We start from the raw sequence: 14,510 nt of genomic DNA, 5'->3' as shown, positions 1-14,510 counted from the left end.
ACTCTGAGTCGCCCTCAAGGTGTTGTTTCTAGTGTGTGTGTGTGTGTGTGTGTGTGTGTGTGTGTGTGTGTGTGTGTGTGTGTGTGTGTGTGTGTGATTCATGTTCAGTAATATTTGTGAATGGGAGCGACAGAGCGGTGAGTTCAGTTTGTGTGTGTTTCGGCCTCCTGGGTCACTCCTGTCTCACTTTGTAAAGACACACACACACGCACACACACACACTAAAAGAGCTTCACTATTTCTGTCTCACACACCTGCGCTGTGCAAATTAGTGTCTGCAGGCTGCTGCTTTGACATATTACTTCTGTTCATTGATTTGCTATTTGACCCCTTAATGCAGCTCCCTGGAGTATTCAAAGCAGCGGCTGATCTCTGTGTTGTGAGGTCGACAGCGGTATATTTTCTCCCCATGGTCACTCTCTGATCAGTGCAGCAGCGCTGTGAAATGGTGACAAGAGCAGGACCAACCCTGCTGGAGGAAATAGGATAAAGAATGACAGTCTAATTTTTCTGACATACAACAAACTCACGTCTTGCTATGTTGAAATAATTGACTGTAATGATGTGTAAAACTGAAATACTCCGAAATTTAGAGTAGCATGTTCACAGCTTAACTACTCTGAGATCATTATGACTACCTTAATGATTTTAGGGAGCAAAATAATTTGACTCAAAGTTGTCGTTAGTCATGGAAAATTCAGAATATCATGTTCAGAGGAGTTTTCAGTTTTCAGGGAAACTCAGAGACATATGACTGGTTTGTAATATGAAACAAACATCAAGGGGGGATATACAGTATGTTGTTAGTGACGAGTCCAGTGTTACTCATGGAAATGTCGCACCAAGTCAATTCTGATTCATTTAATCTTAAAGGTTATATGTAGAATTATGATGCAATTTACTCATATTAATGGTTTTTATATTGCCAATGAGTGAATGTAATTTCAGAATTGAGACCTTTCCCCGACTTTCTCAGTTTCCTGTTACAGTGTGTGGACTGATTTCATGAAAATTCAAAGGATGTGGCGTGTGCCTTGCCTCTCACACACTGTTACAAGCAGCATGATGACACAACACAACAAAAACACTGCAATCTGACTAGTTGATTTGTGCTGATGTGGAAAGTGTTGAGGATTTCTGATTACTAATTCACATTAATTTTACATTTTTTGAAAAAGATACAGATCATTTCTCAGGTATAATGTATTACATACATACAATTAAATGTGTTTGCTAATGAGATGTCAGTGAGTCTTCACTTTTACACACACACAGAGTTTTGACTTAAAAATAAATACAAGCAATGTGTTTCTGGGTCGGCTGCACAAATAAATAAATTCAAGAATTCAAGTGATGACGGCTTTCTGTATCATCAAAATCAGCTTTTATTGGCCAAGTATGTCCACGCATACAAGGAATTTGACTCTCAATGTACATATGCAGCCTGTACAGACTGTCTATACAGGCTGAACGTCTGGTCCTTCTCCAATAAGTGATGCTACATCCAGCTTTAAAAAGCAAAACACTTGCTGTGACGTCACTGATTGGGGTGATGCTTGAAAGTTTAATCTGATATAGAGAGTCGCAGCAGCAGCAGTTTTCTGCTTCTGTGTGGTTCAGTTTCACATTACCCTTTAACTGTCAGCGTCTGCTAAACTTGTACACAATGACTCATCGCATACTCCAATTTTTTTTCCCGTGAAACTGAATCTTTGCTTCTAAGTAAAGGGATTTCACCATGTCAAAAGTGAAAAAGCCCACCATCCTATGCTGGACTTTTTCACCGAAGGCATTTTGACGTGGCAGAGCAACAGAAACACAGGTGTAAATAATATGATTTGTAATTCGTGAATTGCTTTTAGCCACTTCAGTTTCCAGGTGCTGGTATTGTGCAAACTGTCATGACTTACTGGAACACTTATAGAACGGAGCCATCAGTAATTTTATTAGTAATACCTGAGCTTTTTCTGCTATGCTACTGGGGTATAGCGTATACATATAACGTTTTTGTTCTGATTCTGCTCTCCACTGTAGGACTAGATTTATAGTTTAGTGTAGGATTCACTGCCTCAACACTCAGCTGTGCTTGTTTTAACAAGCAGAGGTGATCCAGTATTATTGCACTGATATGAAATCGAAGTGACAGTGTATAAATTGAATTTTTGCACAATCTCTTTTTCTCTGTAGGAGCTAAGCAGTGGCACCATGCTGAGGATCTCTGTCCCAGAGATTGCAACCTCAGAGCTGGGTGAGAGACACACACACAGACACAGATTCTTTCTATCATTGTTTTGCACACACAGACACGTACACATACACTCGTAAGACATTTTCTAAAAGGGATCATCCTACATTCTCTTTTTGGATGCAGAAAAACATTGTGCACAGAGATATATTTAAAACAAAGTATTACATCTGTTGTTTTTAGTCAGTGACGTTTTCTGTTATGAAAATGTCTGTTATGTCTGTTGTGTGTACTTTTTAAGTGAGACCACTGGAAAACACACACACACACACACACACACACACACACACACACACACACACACACACACACACACACACACAGAAACACAGACATACAGATGGCTGAGTCAGAGCAGTTAGGTCCTGGAAATTAGGTTTAAGAGCTGCCTTATGTTGTTACATGGTGAGGTATAATCTTGATGTATTGAGGATGCCATTACAACACACATACACACAGCATCCCGCTGATAATGATTAAGCCACAACATCAGTGAAGTTTCCATTTGAAGTCCTGAGTGAAAAATCAGATGCACAGGAAATACAACTATTTTCCTCTTTCTGGTCAACTTGTTTCCATCCTATTTTTCATGTTCTTTCTTTTAATTAGTCTCTTCCGTCAGAATTGTTTGGATTACAGTTGTGGCAAACATGCCTGTTAAAATTGGACTATAAATAAACTCTGATTTAACTCTGGTCTTTATCATCTCCCTGCAGTACTTTGTTGCACGTAAAGAAAATTTAAATGAACATTTTAACGGATGTAAGTAATCCTTCCACGTGTGCAGATGAACTGAGAGACGTATTGACACAGGGGGAAAGTAGTGCGTGGGAACTTCAGTTAATTAGCAAATGATCTCGCTACCTTGCTTTTCCTTAGGTAATAAAACTTACACTTCCCCCTCTAACAGACAGCCCACTGCACCAGAGTATACTGCTTAAGTAATGTGCTTATTTTTAGATTCATAATTATATCTTTTATTAGTATGTTATCTCATACATGCACCTCTTTATTTGTGCTGAGGATCATGACCTTCATGTCCAAGTTGGTCACTTACATTTTAAAGGCCTGTTCAGCTACAAAGCCAATAACATCTCTCAAAAAAACAAAATAAAAAGCTGTTAATGCTTAAATTCCCATTCATTTATTAATGCTTGGAAGCATCTCTGCTGCTTTTTTCTGAGTCAAATGTGATTCACCCTCTTTGTCGTTATCGAGCGAACTGCTGATGCCATCTCCCCTCTTGAAAAATGACCAAGTCAGTTTAGTTCCTGTGTGGCGAGGTAGTCATGTTTTTTTTTCTCAAATGTGAAGATCTGAAGCTTTTTTTTCTATCACACATATATAATAGAATACAGATTATCTTTGGATTTTGGTCTGTTGATCTGATAGAAAAAAGACAACGAAGATGTTTTTCCCCCCAAAACCCTAAAAACGCCCCCCCCCCCCCAAACTTCCCATCAAATAGTCCACAACCTAAAGATATTCAGCAACAAAACATATTCAGCAATAAATTAGTCATTAAAATAGTTGGCAACTAATAGATTAATTGACTTATTGTCACCGCTCTGAATATGTGTTTACAGCACAGTTTATGGTTTTTGCACTGCCCTCAAGTGGCCAAAAAAGAAAAGAAATGAAAAGAAAATGGGTTTAAAAACATCATTATCAGGTTTATAACTGAGCAGATTCTGACTTTTACTCTCTTCCTAAACATTTGGACATGTCAGGATTTTTCAGGAAATGACTTGTGAATCTTTTGGTTTTATGTTTTATGTTTCACAAGCAAAAAAATAGCTAAGAATAAACACTTGCTAATTAATATACACTACTAATCTGTTTTATTTTCTAGCTAATTAAAGCATAGGTGTGTCTTTTCTTACCTGATTATTACAACTAATTGGTCCTTGGTTTGAATGACAACTTAACATCTATCCTGACCATGACCATGAAGTTTCTTAATCTCTTCTACCTTTTGTTGAAGCTCATCTTTTGTGTTTTTTTAAAAAGGCCTTCAGCGTGTATTACTCTGTGTACCTCGGGTGTGCCTCCCTTTGTGATTTTGCCACGAGTTGCTCGCCATTATTTATTAATCGATCCTTCAGACGAGGCTTTCTACCTCTAATGAAATGGCATTTATCCACCTCTTCCTTGACCTTTACCACTCCGGATGTCCAATTAAGATATCCTGGTGACGTTGATTAGGAATCTGTCTGGTCAGAGTTGTTAGGGGACACAGGAACACTAATTACTGTTGTAGTGGTACTTCTTTTTTTAATTTCCTTTCCCCTTTGTTTTCCGCTTTAGAGGGTTAAAGCTGAATATTATCATGAGAAGGGTAGGATCACAAAATATACATAAAAACATTTAAATATTCACATATTCATATTACAATGTATGAAATATGAGTTTAAGTGTTTCCATTTCTAAATTTATAGTGAAAATATGAGCGTAGTAACATAGTCTCTCATCCAGAATTCATGCATTTTCCAGAAATGATTTTGCCTCTTTATCAGTTTCCAGAGAAGCCATCTATGTTGCTAAAAAATGTGCTTTCTAATATCTCTCAAAATGTCTCTTTATTCACTTTATTTTCTGCCTTTTCCTTTTTGTCTCTGATATCTTTCAGTGAGGAAGTGTCTTCAGGCGATTCGCTTCATCCTGCCCAAAGAAGCCGCCATGAAGGTTTGTGGAAGTGACGGCTGATTTGGATGTCATTAAAACCTTAAAACTTGACACTGGCTAACCGGGCCAAATCTCAGGGTTCATCAAACACCATTTTCACACATGACGTTATTCATTAGTTAATAATGCGATTCCAGTTAAGGTGCTTTATGGGTAACTGTTGGTGCAGAACTGGGCACACTGGTGTGTTTTAAGTATTCATGCACTGATGGAGTGATTATTTCAGTGTATGATGTAGCGAGAGACTCTGCACTCAGAGAACCAACACTACAACAAAACTCTTCCTTAATTCATTTATCATTGGACATTTATCTCCATATACATTATTACTACCCAAACATAAATCTAAATCAATATAAATGTTGGTAATTTGGTGATAATTCATTGTCAATTCATTCATTGTGGTCACAGTACATTTTCAAAACAAATATTTCAAGGTCTTTCCAGCTAGTAGTGAATATATTATCTTATAATCATGTCATTATGCAGGTTTTGGTGAAGTGGTATAATATCTACAACGCCCCCGGTGGTCCCAGTGCCCATGCAGAGTGGAACTTGTTTGTCACCTGTTTTATGTCGCTGATGGGTTACAACACGGACCGCCTGACCTGGACACGAAATGTGAGCCTGCTATAGAAATGTTTTTCTACTCTAAACCTGCAAAATCTTATTTTAACTTTGATTACTAGGTTATGTGTCGTGACCTTGCTCTGTGTCCTTTCTAGCTGCATTTTGAAGTGCCTCTCTCTCCAGTGATTGCTGCCAAGAAAGCTCGTCCCTCTGACGGAGGCTCTGATGAGGTGATCTGTCATGATGTTTGTTTCACAATTGGCGCCATTCTGCATTTTTTCTTTCCTAGTTTAGGACACGCTGTAGGCTCACACACTCTCTGAAGGATATCATATGTGTGTGCAGCATTTAATTTGGAGCAAACTCAATAAGAAGGAATGCTTTATAATGATAGTGGGCGTCAAAGATGATAGAAACTCAAACCTAAAACAGCTTTTGGAAAGCATTTTGAAAAGTAATTAGATTTGAATACAGATTTCCACACCAAGAAAACATTCCTAAAATTTCCTTCATTCCTCATTGTTGATTCTTCATTATCTCAGCTCCTTTATCTAGATGCTCTTAAGGTCATAAAAATGAAAGCAATTATTTATAATGGCATAAAAATAAGGTCACCAAGACGTTAAATTGTGATATAAAAATATATAAGATTTTGGGAGAAACCTGGAAATCATTTAACTTTTCACAAGTTAGAAGTTTGTTGTCACCAGTATATGCAGCCCAGTTTGGGAGAAGTATTAATGCCAGCAACACATTTTGTGGTTGGAGGAGTTCCCTAAGATAAAAAGTGAACATTTAATATGGCTACACAGATGTTGCTGTCCTGTCCACATGGTGAGGGAAACCAGTCAGAGAAACCATTTGACTTTCATAATTTACCACTTTGTAAGAAAAAATCACCAAAAATGGTCCTCCTAACAGTCATGTAAGGCCCAGAGCTGTAGACAAACCCTGTTTAACCCGGTGGAGAGTTTCCATGTATGTCCTTAAAAAAGCCTGTGACGCAACGGAGAAAATGACCAGTCCTATAGTCCCAAACAAACTTTTTAAAGATATTCCCAATTTAAGTGGAGGGTTGTTAAATAATCTATGTTTGTGTAACATTTTTATCAAATGTCATTCAGCTGGAGGCTGAGTATGTGCTTTGCTAGTTGTTCAGTGTGTGTGTGTGTTTGACTTGAGGATCTGCATGAGTCATATTAAACTGAAACATGGTGTTGACCCTGTCCTCCTGTCACCTGTGTGTGTAAATGTGTGAGGGAAAGTTAAATGTCTCCATTAGAAACCTGATATCAGATATATTCTACATGATCGGTTGATTTTGCAGCTGAAATTAATACACAAAATAGACCTGAATGTATAATGTAAACAATATTGCACCTAAACAATATCTTTTCTTGGATATCATTTTACTGCATATATTTATTAATTTAATTTAAATGTACTTATGTGTTATGTATGTTAGGTCAGAGACTCAACCTTTCTTACTAGCTCTCACGTCTGTCCCCTCTCTCTCTAGGACTGGGATTATTTGCTGGGGTCTCATTACCACCGTCAGATGAATTCCCAGTCGGTCTGTGGTCCAGTGGACTCCAGTGGCTCCAACACAAGTGTCACCACTGATCGAGAGGGCCTGTCCTCTGTATGTATATCTGGTGGATTCATACATGCACACAGTTTCAATGCAGTTTTTCATACTTTGTAAGATCTTGATGGAATAGATATTTACTATAGATTAGGTCAATACTATTATTTAACCTCCAAATAATGATTTTGCAGAAATAAATCATAAATCTTTTTTTAGATTTATGGGATTTGTGGCCAAAAAGGAAATCGGAACTGCAGGAAATTAATTATACAATAATGTTTATTAAAATTTTTTGAATGCTTTTCCTTCATAGTAATTTGTTCATGTGGTTGTAGAACAGTAGTTCTTTCTTTGAGCGGAAAAAACACCCACGCTAGTCATCTGATCTTCTGCTAAAAACAAAATTCAGACAGCTGTGATGGAGTTTTGTCTCCTGTTTATTTAAATATTAATTCACAGGCTTTTCCAGGAGCATAAGTCTCAGTGAAAACCTTTAGTGGAGTATTGTCATTTTAGTCATCTTGATTGTGTTGTTGAATATATTTTCAATTAAGCTTACTGCACTACAGTCAAATTACAGTATCTCCTCTCTTTTAGCTATTCTGTATGCCACTATTTATCTTTTGCATTTGCTATTTTAAAGTTTCTTCTCTTTTTTTTCTGTCTTGTTATTCTAGGTATCTTCTCCGTCTTGTCCTTCTCTGAAGTTGGACAGTTCAGCTCCTCTCTTCCCACACATCCCTGCTCTTTTCTATGTTCTCCATCTGCTCTATCAGGAGCTGCAGCTGGATGAGCTGCAGAGAGGGAGAGCCTCAGCTCTGGTCTGTCTGTTGCAGCAGCTGGCCAGGTAATCGTGTGTGTGTGTGTGTATGTGTGTGTGTGTGTGTGCGTGTGCGTGTGTGTGGTTTGAATATTTACACTACAGGAAAACTAAATGGTATGTGGCCAGCCAGGTGAGTAGAGTGTGTTCTTACTATTTACTGTATTTTATGAATTGATATGAGAAGTAAAGCCATGCTCACATAGAACTGAAGGAACATGAAATGGCAGAAAAAGCCGTACTTTATTACAGAAACATAACAAAACGGAGAAGAGACATGAGCCGTGTTTATCAGAACATACAAAACCTGTTCCACTTTTCCACCAACTACATTTAACCATCAGAAGACACCTCATTGTTTTCAGTGAAAGCTTGTGTGTGTAATCAGTGCTCTTGTGTACAGAGAAATAAACTTCAACATGTTGTCAAGTGACCACTGTGATTGGTGACAATGACAATAATAGAAAAAGGTGAAGTGGGAGAGTGAAGCGCTCTTCAGAGTAATTGGTCTGTGTTGGTTTTATTTTATGTGGGCTGTTGAGAAGTGTGGTGCAAATTTTTACACTCTTTGCTTTATCGGGCGAACAGGTGATTACTACATTTATCATCCAAATGTATTTTTATTACACATTGTTCAGGAGTGATAACATTTTTTATCATTTTGTAATTATAATAAATAATAGTTTTACTAATTTAATTTTGGCAGCATAGTATACAATATATCATGTTCTTTTTTTTATAATTAGGTGATTATATCTGCACTTAGTACCGCAACAAATATAAATTCCCTGTTAGATTTTGAGTGTTTTGCTTGGATTGGAAAAGATATAGAAATGTTTATGTCATAATTTATCACAGTGTATAACACACACATGCCCACGCATGCACAGCTGAAAATGGTGTGGGTGTGAGCGTTTGGTACAGGGATTAAAAACTATTGATTGTCTGATGTTAAGCAGAATGCTAATGACTCACAGCTGTTGAGCGAGTATGTGTTTAATTACTGCTCTAAAAACAAGTTAAATGCCACACAGGCTCTCTGAGAATGTGGAGCCATTTTAACTTGGTGATAAAACAATTTTGAAACTTTGCCGTCACGCCTCGTGGTAATCTTCACTGTGGTGGAGTTAAAAGAAGAAAAGTCCACCCTCAGACCCTCTAACACTGTAGAAATCTTCACTGTTATATAAAAAGACTGGTGATTTACTTTTCTGCTGCCCTAATCAGCCTTTTCAAATGTCTCTTACAGTGGTGTTATATATGTACACGTACGTTGAGTCATTCCTATACAGAAATATTGAGATATATATACATCATAATTGTCTTGTTTTGTTTGCAGAGACCTACAATTGGAAGAGTATGTGGATCTGTACTGGAGAGACTACCCTTCATTAATTAGTGGCTTCACTGAGAGCTGCCTCATAGACCAGGGTACGGCCCATTTAATGTTCTAATAATGGTATCAAACCAGGAAACAGACTAGACATGTAGTGGAGCAGACGGGGTCGGATGGGCTGCTGCTGATAAAGACCAGCTCTACGGTCCATTTTGTTCCTTATATATAAGAGTAAAATATCACCTTACATAAGAAATCCTTTATGGTAGCCCTACAGTATCTTTGTGAAGCTCATAATTCTTCGGTTGTTGACAACACTGTTCCAGGTGTTTTATTAAGGTTGTCAAACAAGTTCCACTTGTGTCCGCTGTTCCTCTTTGTCAGATGTAGATGTTAGGAAAAAATGGATTTAACTGATATATATCTATAGGTGTTTTTGGTACTTTGGCCATCTCTGTAGCTAATTGATTTAGCTAGTGTAGCTTGCGGACAAAATAACATGAAGCTTGAATGAAACTGCTATGAACTGCTCGTAAGTAGAGTGCCACTACCACACACTTATGGCTTAATTACACAAAGTAAATCTTCAAAAGTGATAATTAAGTGAATTTAGTATCGCTGATAGTCTCAGTGAAATCTAGAGCTGTCTCACTATGAGATAATATTTATTGCAAGGCTATTTTCTTTGATAGTTATTTAAAAATGACATTTACTTTACTTCCCTGTTTCACCTCTCCTCTCATCCTCAGCTCTGATTGATAAGATGCAGCGTCCATCCTTCCTGCGAGCAGAGCCTCCCTGTGTGTTCAGCTGGCTCAGTAGCTGTCTGAGAGGACAGGAGAACCCACCTTTCCCCTGCCTGCCCAACATCTGTTGGAGGACCAGGCTGCTGGTTCTGGTATGAACAACAATACTTTTTAAAGGATAAAGTGTTTGTTCTATCTTTATTTGACTTTTATTTACCCATAGTGCTAGTAACAGGTATTCACCTCTTCATATAAAGAGTTTCTATTTCCACCCTTTTAAATGTGCAATATGCATCCTGTGGTTAAAACAACTGCTGTTTGTTTTTTGTTTTTTTGGTATTTTACTAAAGGCAGACAGATATCATGGTTACAGATCAAGGGGGAGCACATTCAACAAATCTCCCCAGCTGCAATTTTTGGGACGTTGCAAATACGCAGTGTTTGCCTTTGACAACCAGACCACGAGTATGGTTGTTTTTAAAGTGGATTGTGACAAACCAGTCTAGACTCTGTATAGACTAGTTTGCTTTTTTGGTGAATCAGCTCCGCAAAAACATACTTGTTTACTATTTGAACACAGGAGGACTAAAATAAAAAGAGACCCCAAGGCTTTCTAGCTGCTAGAATAATAATACGCAGCCATACTTTCATGGTCCTTAAATAGCATTAGCATATACAGTAGTGATAATTAATGAGCAGTTTATTTTAGGGGCATTTCTCTGGCTTGTGTGTGGTGATGATGGTACAGGGTAGTGAAGACTTACATTTTGCTATGTTTTTAACTTTGTCATGTTCTGTCGAATAATTTTAAACTTGATTTTTCCACCTCCTCAGAGGCTTTCTGATAAATAAGTGTGTGTGAATGACTGAGAGAGACACTGAGGATAACGAGTTCAGCTTTGATTGAGACACAGTCAGATAATCTATTTGTGCAGCATGTCTGTGATTCTTTTTCTGTACATGAAGAGCAATTACGCCATGGTATAGATGGAGAGCTGTACATGCATGTGTATGTAGCGTTGATGGAATCAACCTTCGCTTATCGAGGAAGGAAAAACAAGTCTCGTGTTGCCATTGTTTCCCACGGAGGATGACGGAAGTGATGACGGCAATAAGACAGACAGACCGACAGACTAAGAGAACCAGAAGTCTTTGTTTCACTTTGTTTATTCTGTTTGAATCACCGAACAATTCAGAGATGCTGGCAGGAAATGTAGAGGTCTGGTCCAGGTTAAAACAGTTTTTAGATGGCTAGAAATGACCTTCATGAAGCTCAGATCCCATTATTAGAACAGAGTAGGCTCATAGGAAGGGGGTCCTTAAAGACACGGGCTAAAATGATGTGTTTCAGATTGGGCCAGGGTTTTTTTTTAACTGTAAAGGATGCAAGTTATTCCAGTAAAGCTCCAGAATATAAATACAGATGTGGAAATGTGCACATTATGCCCTTTTTAGGATTTGAAGTACCAAAGATAGTATTTAGTCTGTTGCCACTGTTAGCTTTTTTTGCCTGTAGATGGTGTAATTTGGGCTGAAACTGCAGATCTACAACTGTTGACAGCTGGATGATATTAACTTGGCTGAAGTGGCACTGTGAAGGAAGTCTAGACAGACTGACGAGGGATACAAACAGACAAGCCCTCATGTAAGGCTACGGTCTGTGTTTGCATGTACAGTATGATGTAAACACATACTAGCTTTAGCCTTTGTTTTAGACGTCATACAGTTTCTCTGAACACTCTTGTGGTTCATATTGTTGTGGATGAAATGTCTGCCAGAATCTGCAACAGGAATGCTATTATGGTAGAAATGGTTATTGGGCTGTACTTCTGGTTCCTCTCTATAATTCTAAAATCAAGTTAAATAAACTTTGTGTCTCACTCAGTCCGCCAGACATTTCGTTTTTTGGTTTTCAGTTGAAACTCTCCCTCCACTTTCTCTCCTGCGTCTTAAATACGTGACGTTTAGTTCCGATGTTCAACTTTTTCGTTGTCCGCACTTTCCATGAACCTGCGCTTAATCACTTTAACATTTCTGAAAAAAACATGAACACCACGTTCATATTTAGAAAATATGAACATTTTAATGTAATTCCAAAAATCCATTTAGGAAAATAGATGTAACTTTCATGTTATTAAGTTAAATATATAAAAATGATGCAAATTCTGCTTTTTAATCCTCTGTATTCATCTTTTCAGAGTTATGCTCTCTACATCATTGGAGATGAAAATGCCACTTCGACAGATGTCTCAAAGTACCTGGTCAAACTCTCCGCGGGTATGTGTAATTTTTGGTGTCTTTTTGTGACCAGCTTTAAAGATTATATTACTGCTGGACTGTGTGTTTCTGACTGAGCCCTTTGACTGTATTTGTGTGTGTGTGTGCATGTTAACATTTATTGACATCCAGCCCTTATTACCTGCCAGTCCTGTAGTTCCCTGCTTCAGGGCCCAGTGACATGAAAAGAGAAAAGCAAGTGACGCAGGTTTGCATGTCACCTGATTTCCTCTATTTGTTTTTGCTTCGACAAAAACAACCCAACACAGTGTCGAGGTGACAGCAGTCGCTGCAGGTATTTGATCAGCTGTTTTTCCACTAACACAGAATTGGACATTGACTTTGTAGGCGGTTTGAGAGCATCCATCTCTGTGTTGGCATTTTTCAGTGGCCAAACAAAACCGAACAACAGCAGATGTCATCCCACATGAATGCATCCCTCCTCTCATCAGGAACAAATGTCATCTTGATTTAACACCTCCCTTTAGTGCCCATTCTTTTAATTAGTGTAGGTTTGAAAAAGGCTGGAATAAAGCACAGTTTCCTTCAAGAGGTGTGAACATCTGACAAGCATGATTCAGGATCACACAAATAAGAGAACAAATTGATGAACCCATTGCCCTCTTGTCCTTAATCTCTCCGTTATCCTTTCCTTTCTCAGGCCAAAAGTCTCATGTCAGTGAGCCGCACTACAGAAGGTAATTCAGCTCACAGCAATGACATTTCTTTCAGCCTGATTGTGAAAAAAAATGTGATCAGCTACAGTGAGAGGATTAGCTATGTATCATACTGTATGTTTTTGAAGATTATAGTAAATGAGAAGCCTAGCGTTTATTTGTGTGCGTATATTGCACATCATTTTAAAAAGCATGCAAATATGAAATAGAATATGTTTTTAAGCCACTATTATTGTACAAGTATTGTTTTTTAAATTACTAATTTTTTGTTTATTTATTCTAGACAGAGTAGTGTGAAGGTTAAGGTTTCCGGTGAGAGTCTGGCTGAGCAGCTGGTTGTCTGGCTCACCTCAGAAGGTAAGACAAACAGATCTGGGTTTTTTTTTGCTGCTATATATACAGAGGAAGTTGTGCGGAGGCCATATCCTCTTTTTCGGTACCACACTTGAATGCAGATTTACACACCTGTCTAGTGAAGCTACAGTCTGAGGTTCCATCCACGTCTGGGCACTTTTTAGTATCAAGTAAATGCGTCATGAAACAGTTTTCAATGTTTCAATTATTTGACAGTTATTTGACGACGTGTGTAAAAGATGTTAACAACATATCGAGACTGCTGATTGTCTACTTTTTATGTTGTGTTGTGTTTGGTCTCTAATGTGAAGTTCAACCTGTCTTCTCTGCCTTTAATGAAGTCGCAGCTTCTTGTTTGACCAGAGGAAAAAAAAACGTCCCTCTCTTTTCACTGGTTTAGGTTTCACTCTGAAGGACCTGGAGTCAGTCCCGTTTGGTGTTGCTCTGCCCCTCAGAGAGGCCATCTACCGTTGCCGAGAACAGCCGTGTTCTGATTGGTCGGAAGAGGTCTGTCTGCTGATTGGACGACAGGACTTGACCAAACAAGCCCACAAGATGACCCTTGCCAAGAGTAAAGCTGTGAGTGTGTAATTAGTCAACACAAGCCTGTTAATAAAAGTGAGACCAGGGTACACACACTGTTTAATCTCAGCTGTCTTTAAAATTGTGTTGTGTTGTTGTTAATGTTTCTCCGCATCATCGTAAATGAGGATTCGTCCTCAATGGTCTTTCGAGGTAAAATAGGGGTTAGTAAATAAAATGCTGTGAATCATTTGTTAATGTGGCCGATGTGCATAGCACGCAGGATTCATTTGCGAAGAATTCAACAAATCCCCCGCAACATCTGTAAGAGCTTGTGGATCTTTTTCTCTACATCCTTCTGTTTTTGCATAACATAATCAAATTCAGAACCAATATGACAAGCACAGGTCAAACAAAAAATCTTAAACTGCGGTCTTTGGAGATGCTTTATAGATAAATGTAACTCGCTACATTAATAATGCATGTACAAGTCATATGGCAAAAACGTTTTTTGAGTTTGAGTTTTTCTTTTGAGTATGCCGTACTAGTCTTTTTTCCTCCATACAGTGAATATGCGTCTTTGGACTATATCTTAAACCAATACAATTATTGAGATAAAACTTCTTAATCTTTAAATTAAATTGATGCTGATTTCCATTCATGTGTTGATTATGCGACTTATTGGTGAGT

General features: G+C 38.1%; 1 protein-coding gene across 1 annotated transcript in view; it reads left to right on the top strand.

Moving 5' to 3' along the window:
- anapc1 (anaphase promoting complex subunit 1) overlaps positions 1 to 14,510 on the top strand; it is a 54,167-nt gene that overhangs the window by 11,518 nt on the left and 28,139 nt on the right. Inside the window, exons 17-28 of the mRNA XM_053333265.1 lie at positions 2,188 to 2,248; positions 4,875 to 4,930; positions 5,420 to 5,551; positions 5,656 to 5,730; positions 7,020 to 7,142; positions 7,766 to 7,935; positions 9,248 to 9,339; positions 9,994 to 10,142; positions 12,189 to 12,267; positions 12,929 to 12,965; positions 13,228 to 13,301; positions 13,699 to 13,877. Coding sequence (XP_053189240.1) covers positions 2,188 to 2,248; positions 4,875 to 4,930; positions 5,420 to 5,551; positions 5,656 to 5,730; positions 7,020 to 7,142; positions 7,766 to 7,935; positions 9,248 to 9,339; positions 9,994 to 10,142; positions 12,189 to 12,267; positions 12,929 to 12,965; positions 13,228 to 13,301; positions 13,699 to 13,877 — 1,227 coding nt within the window. The remainder of the gene's footprint in view (positions 1 to 2,187; positions 2,249 to 4,874; positions 4,931 to 5,419; positions 5,552 to 5,655; positions 5,731 to 7,019; positions 7,143 to 7,765; positions 7,936 to 9,247; positions 9,340 to 9,993; positions 10,143 to 12,188; positions 12,268 to 12,928; positions 12,966 to 13,227; positions 13,302 to 13,698; positions 13,878 to 14,510) is intronic.

This window comes from Scomber japonicus, chromosome 14 (genome assembly GCF_027409825.1).
Source record: "Scomber japonicus isolate fScoJap1 chromosome 14, fScoJap1.pri, whole genome shotgun sequence".
NCBI classification, from domain to species: domain Eukaryota; kingdom Metazoa; phylum Chordata; class Actinopteri; order Scombriformes; family Scombridae; genus Scomber; species Scomber japonicus.
The sequence above is the reverse complement of the archived record's forward strand: the minus strand, read 5'-3'. Positions and strand labels throughout refer to the sequence as shown.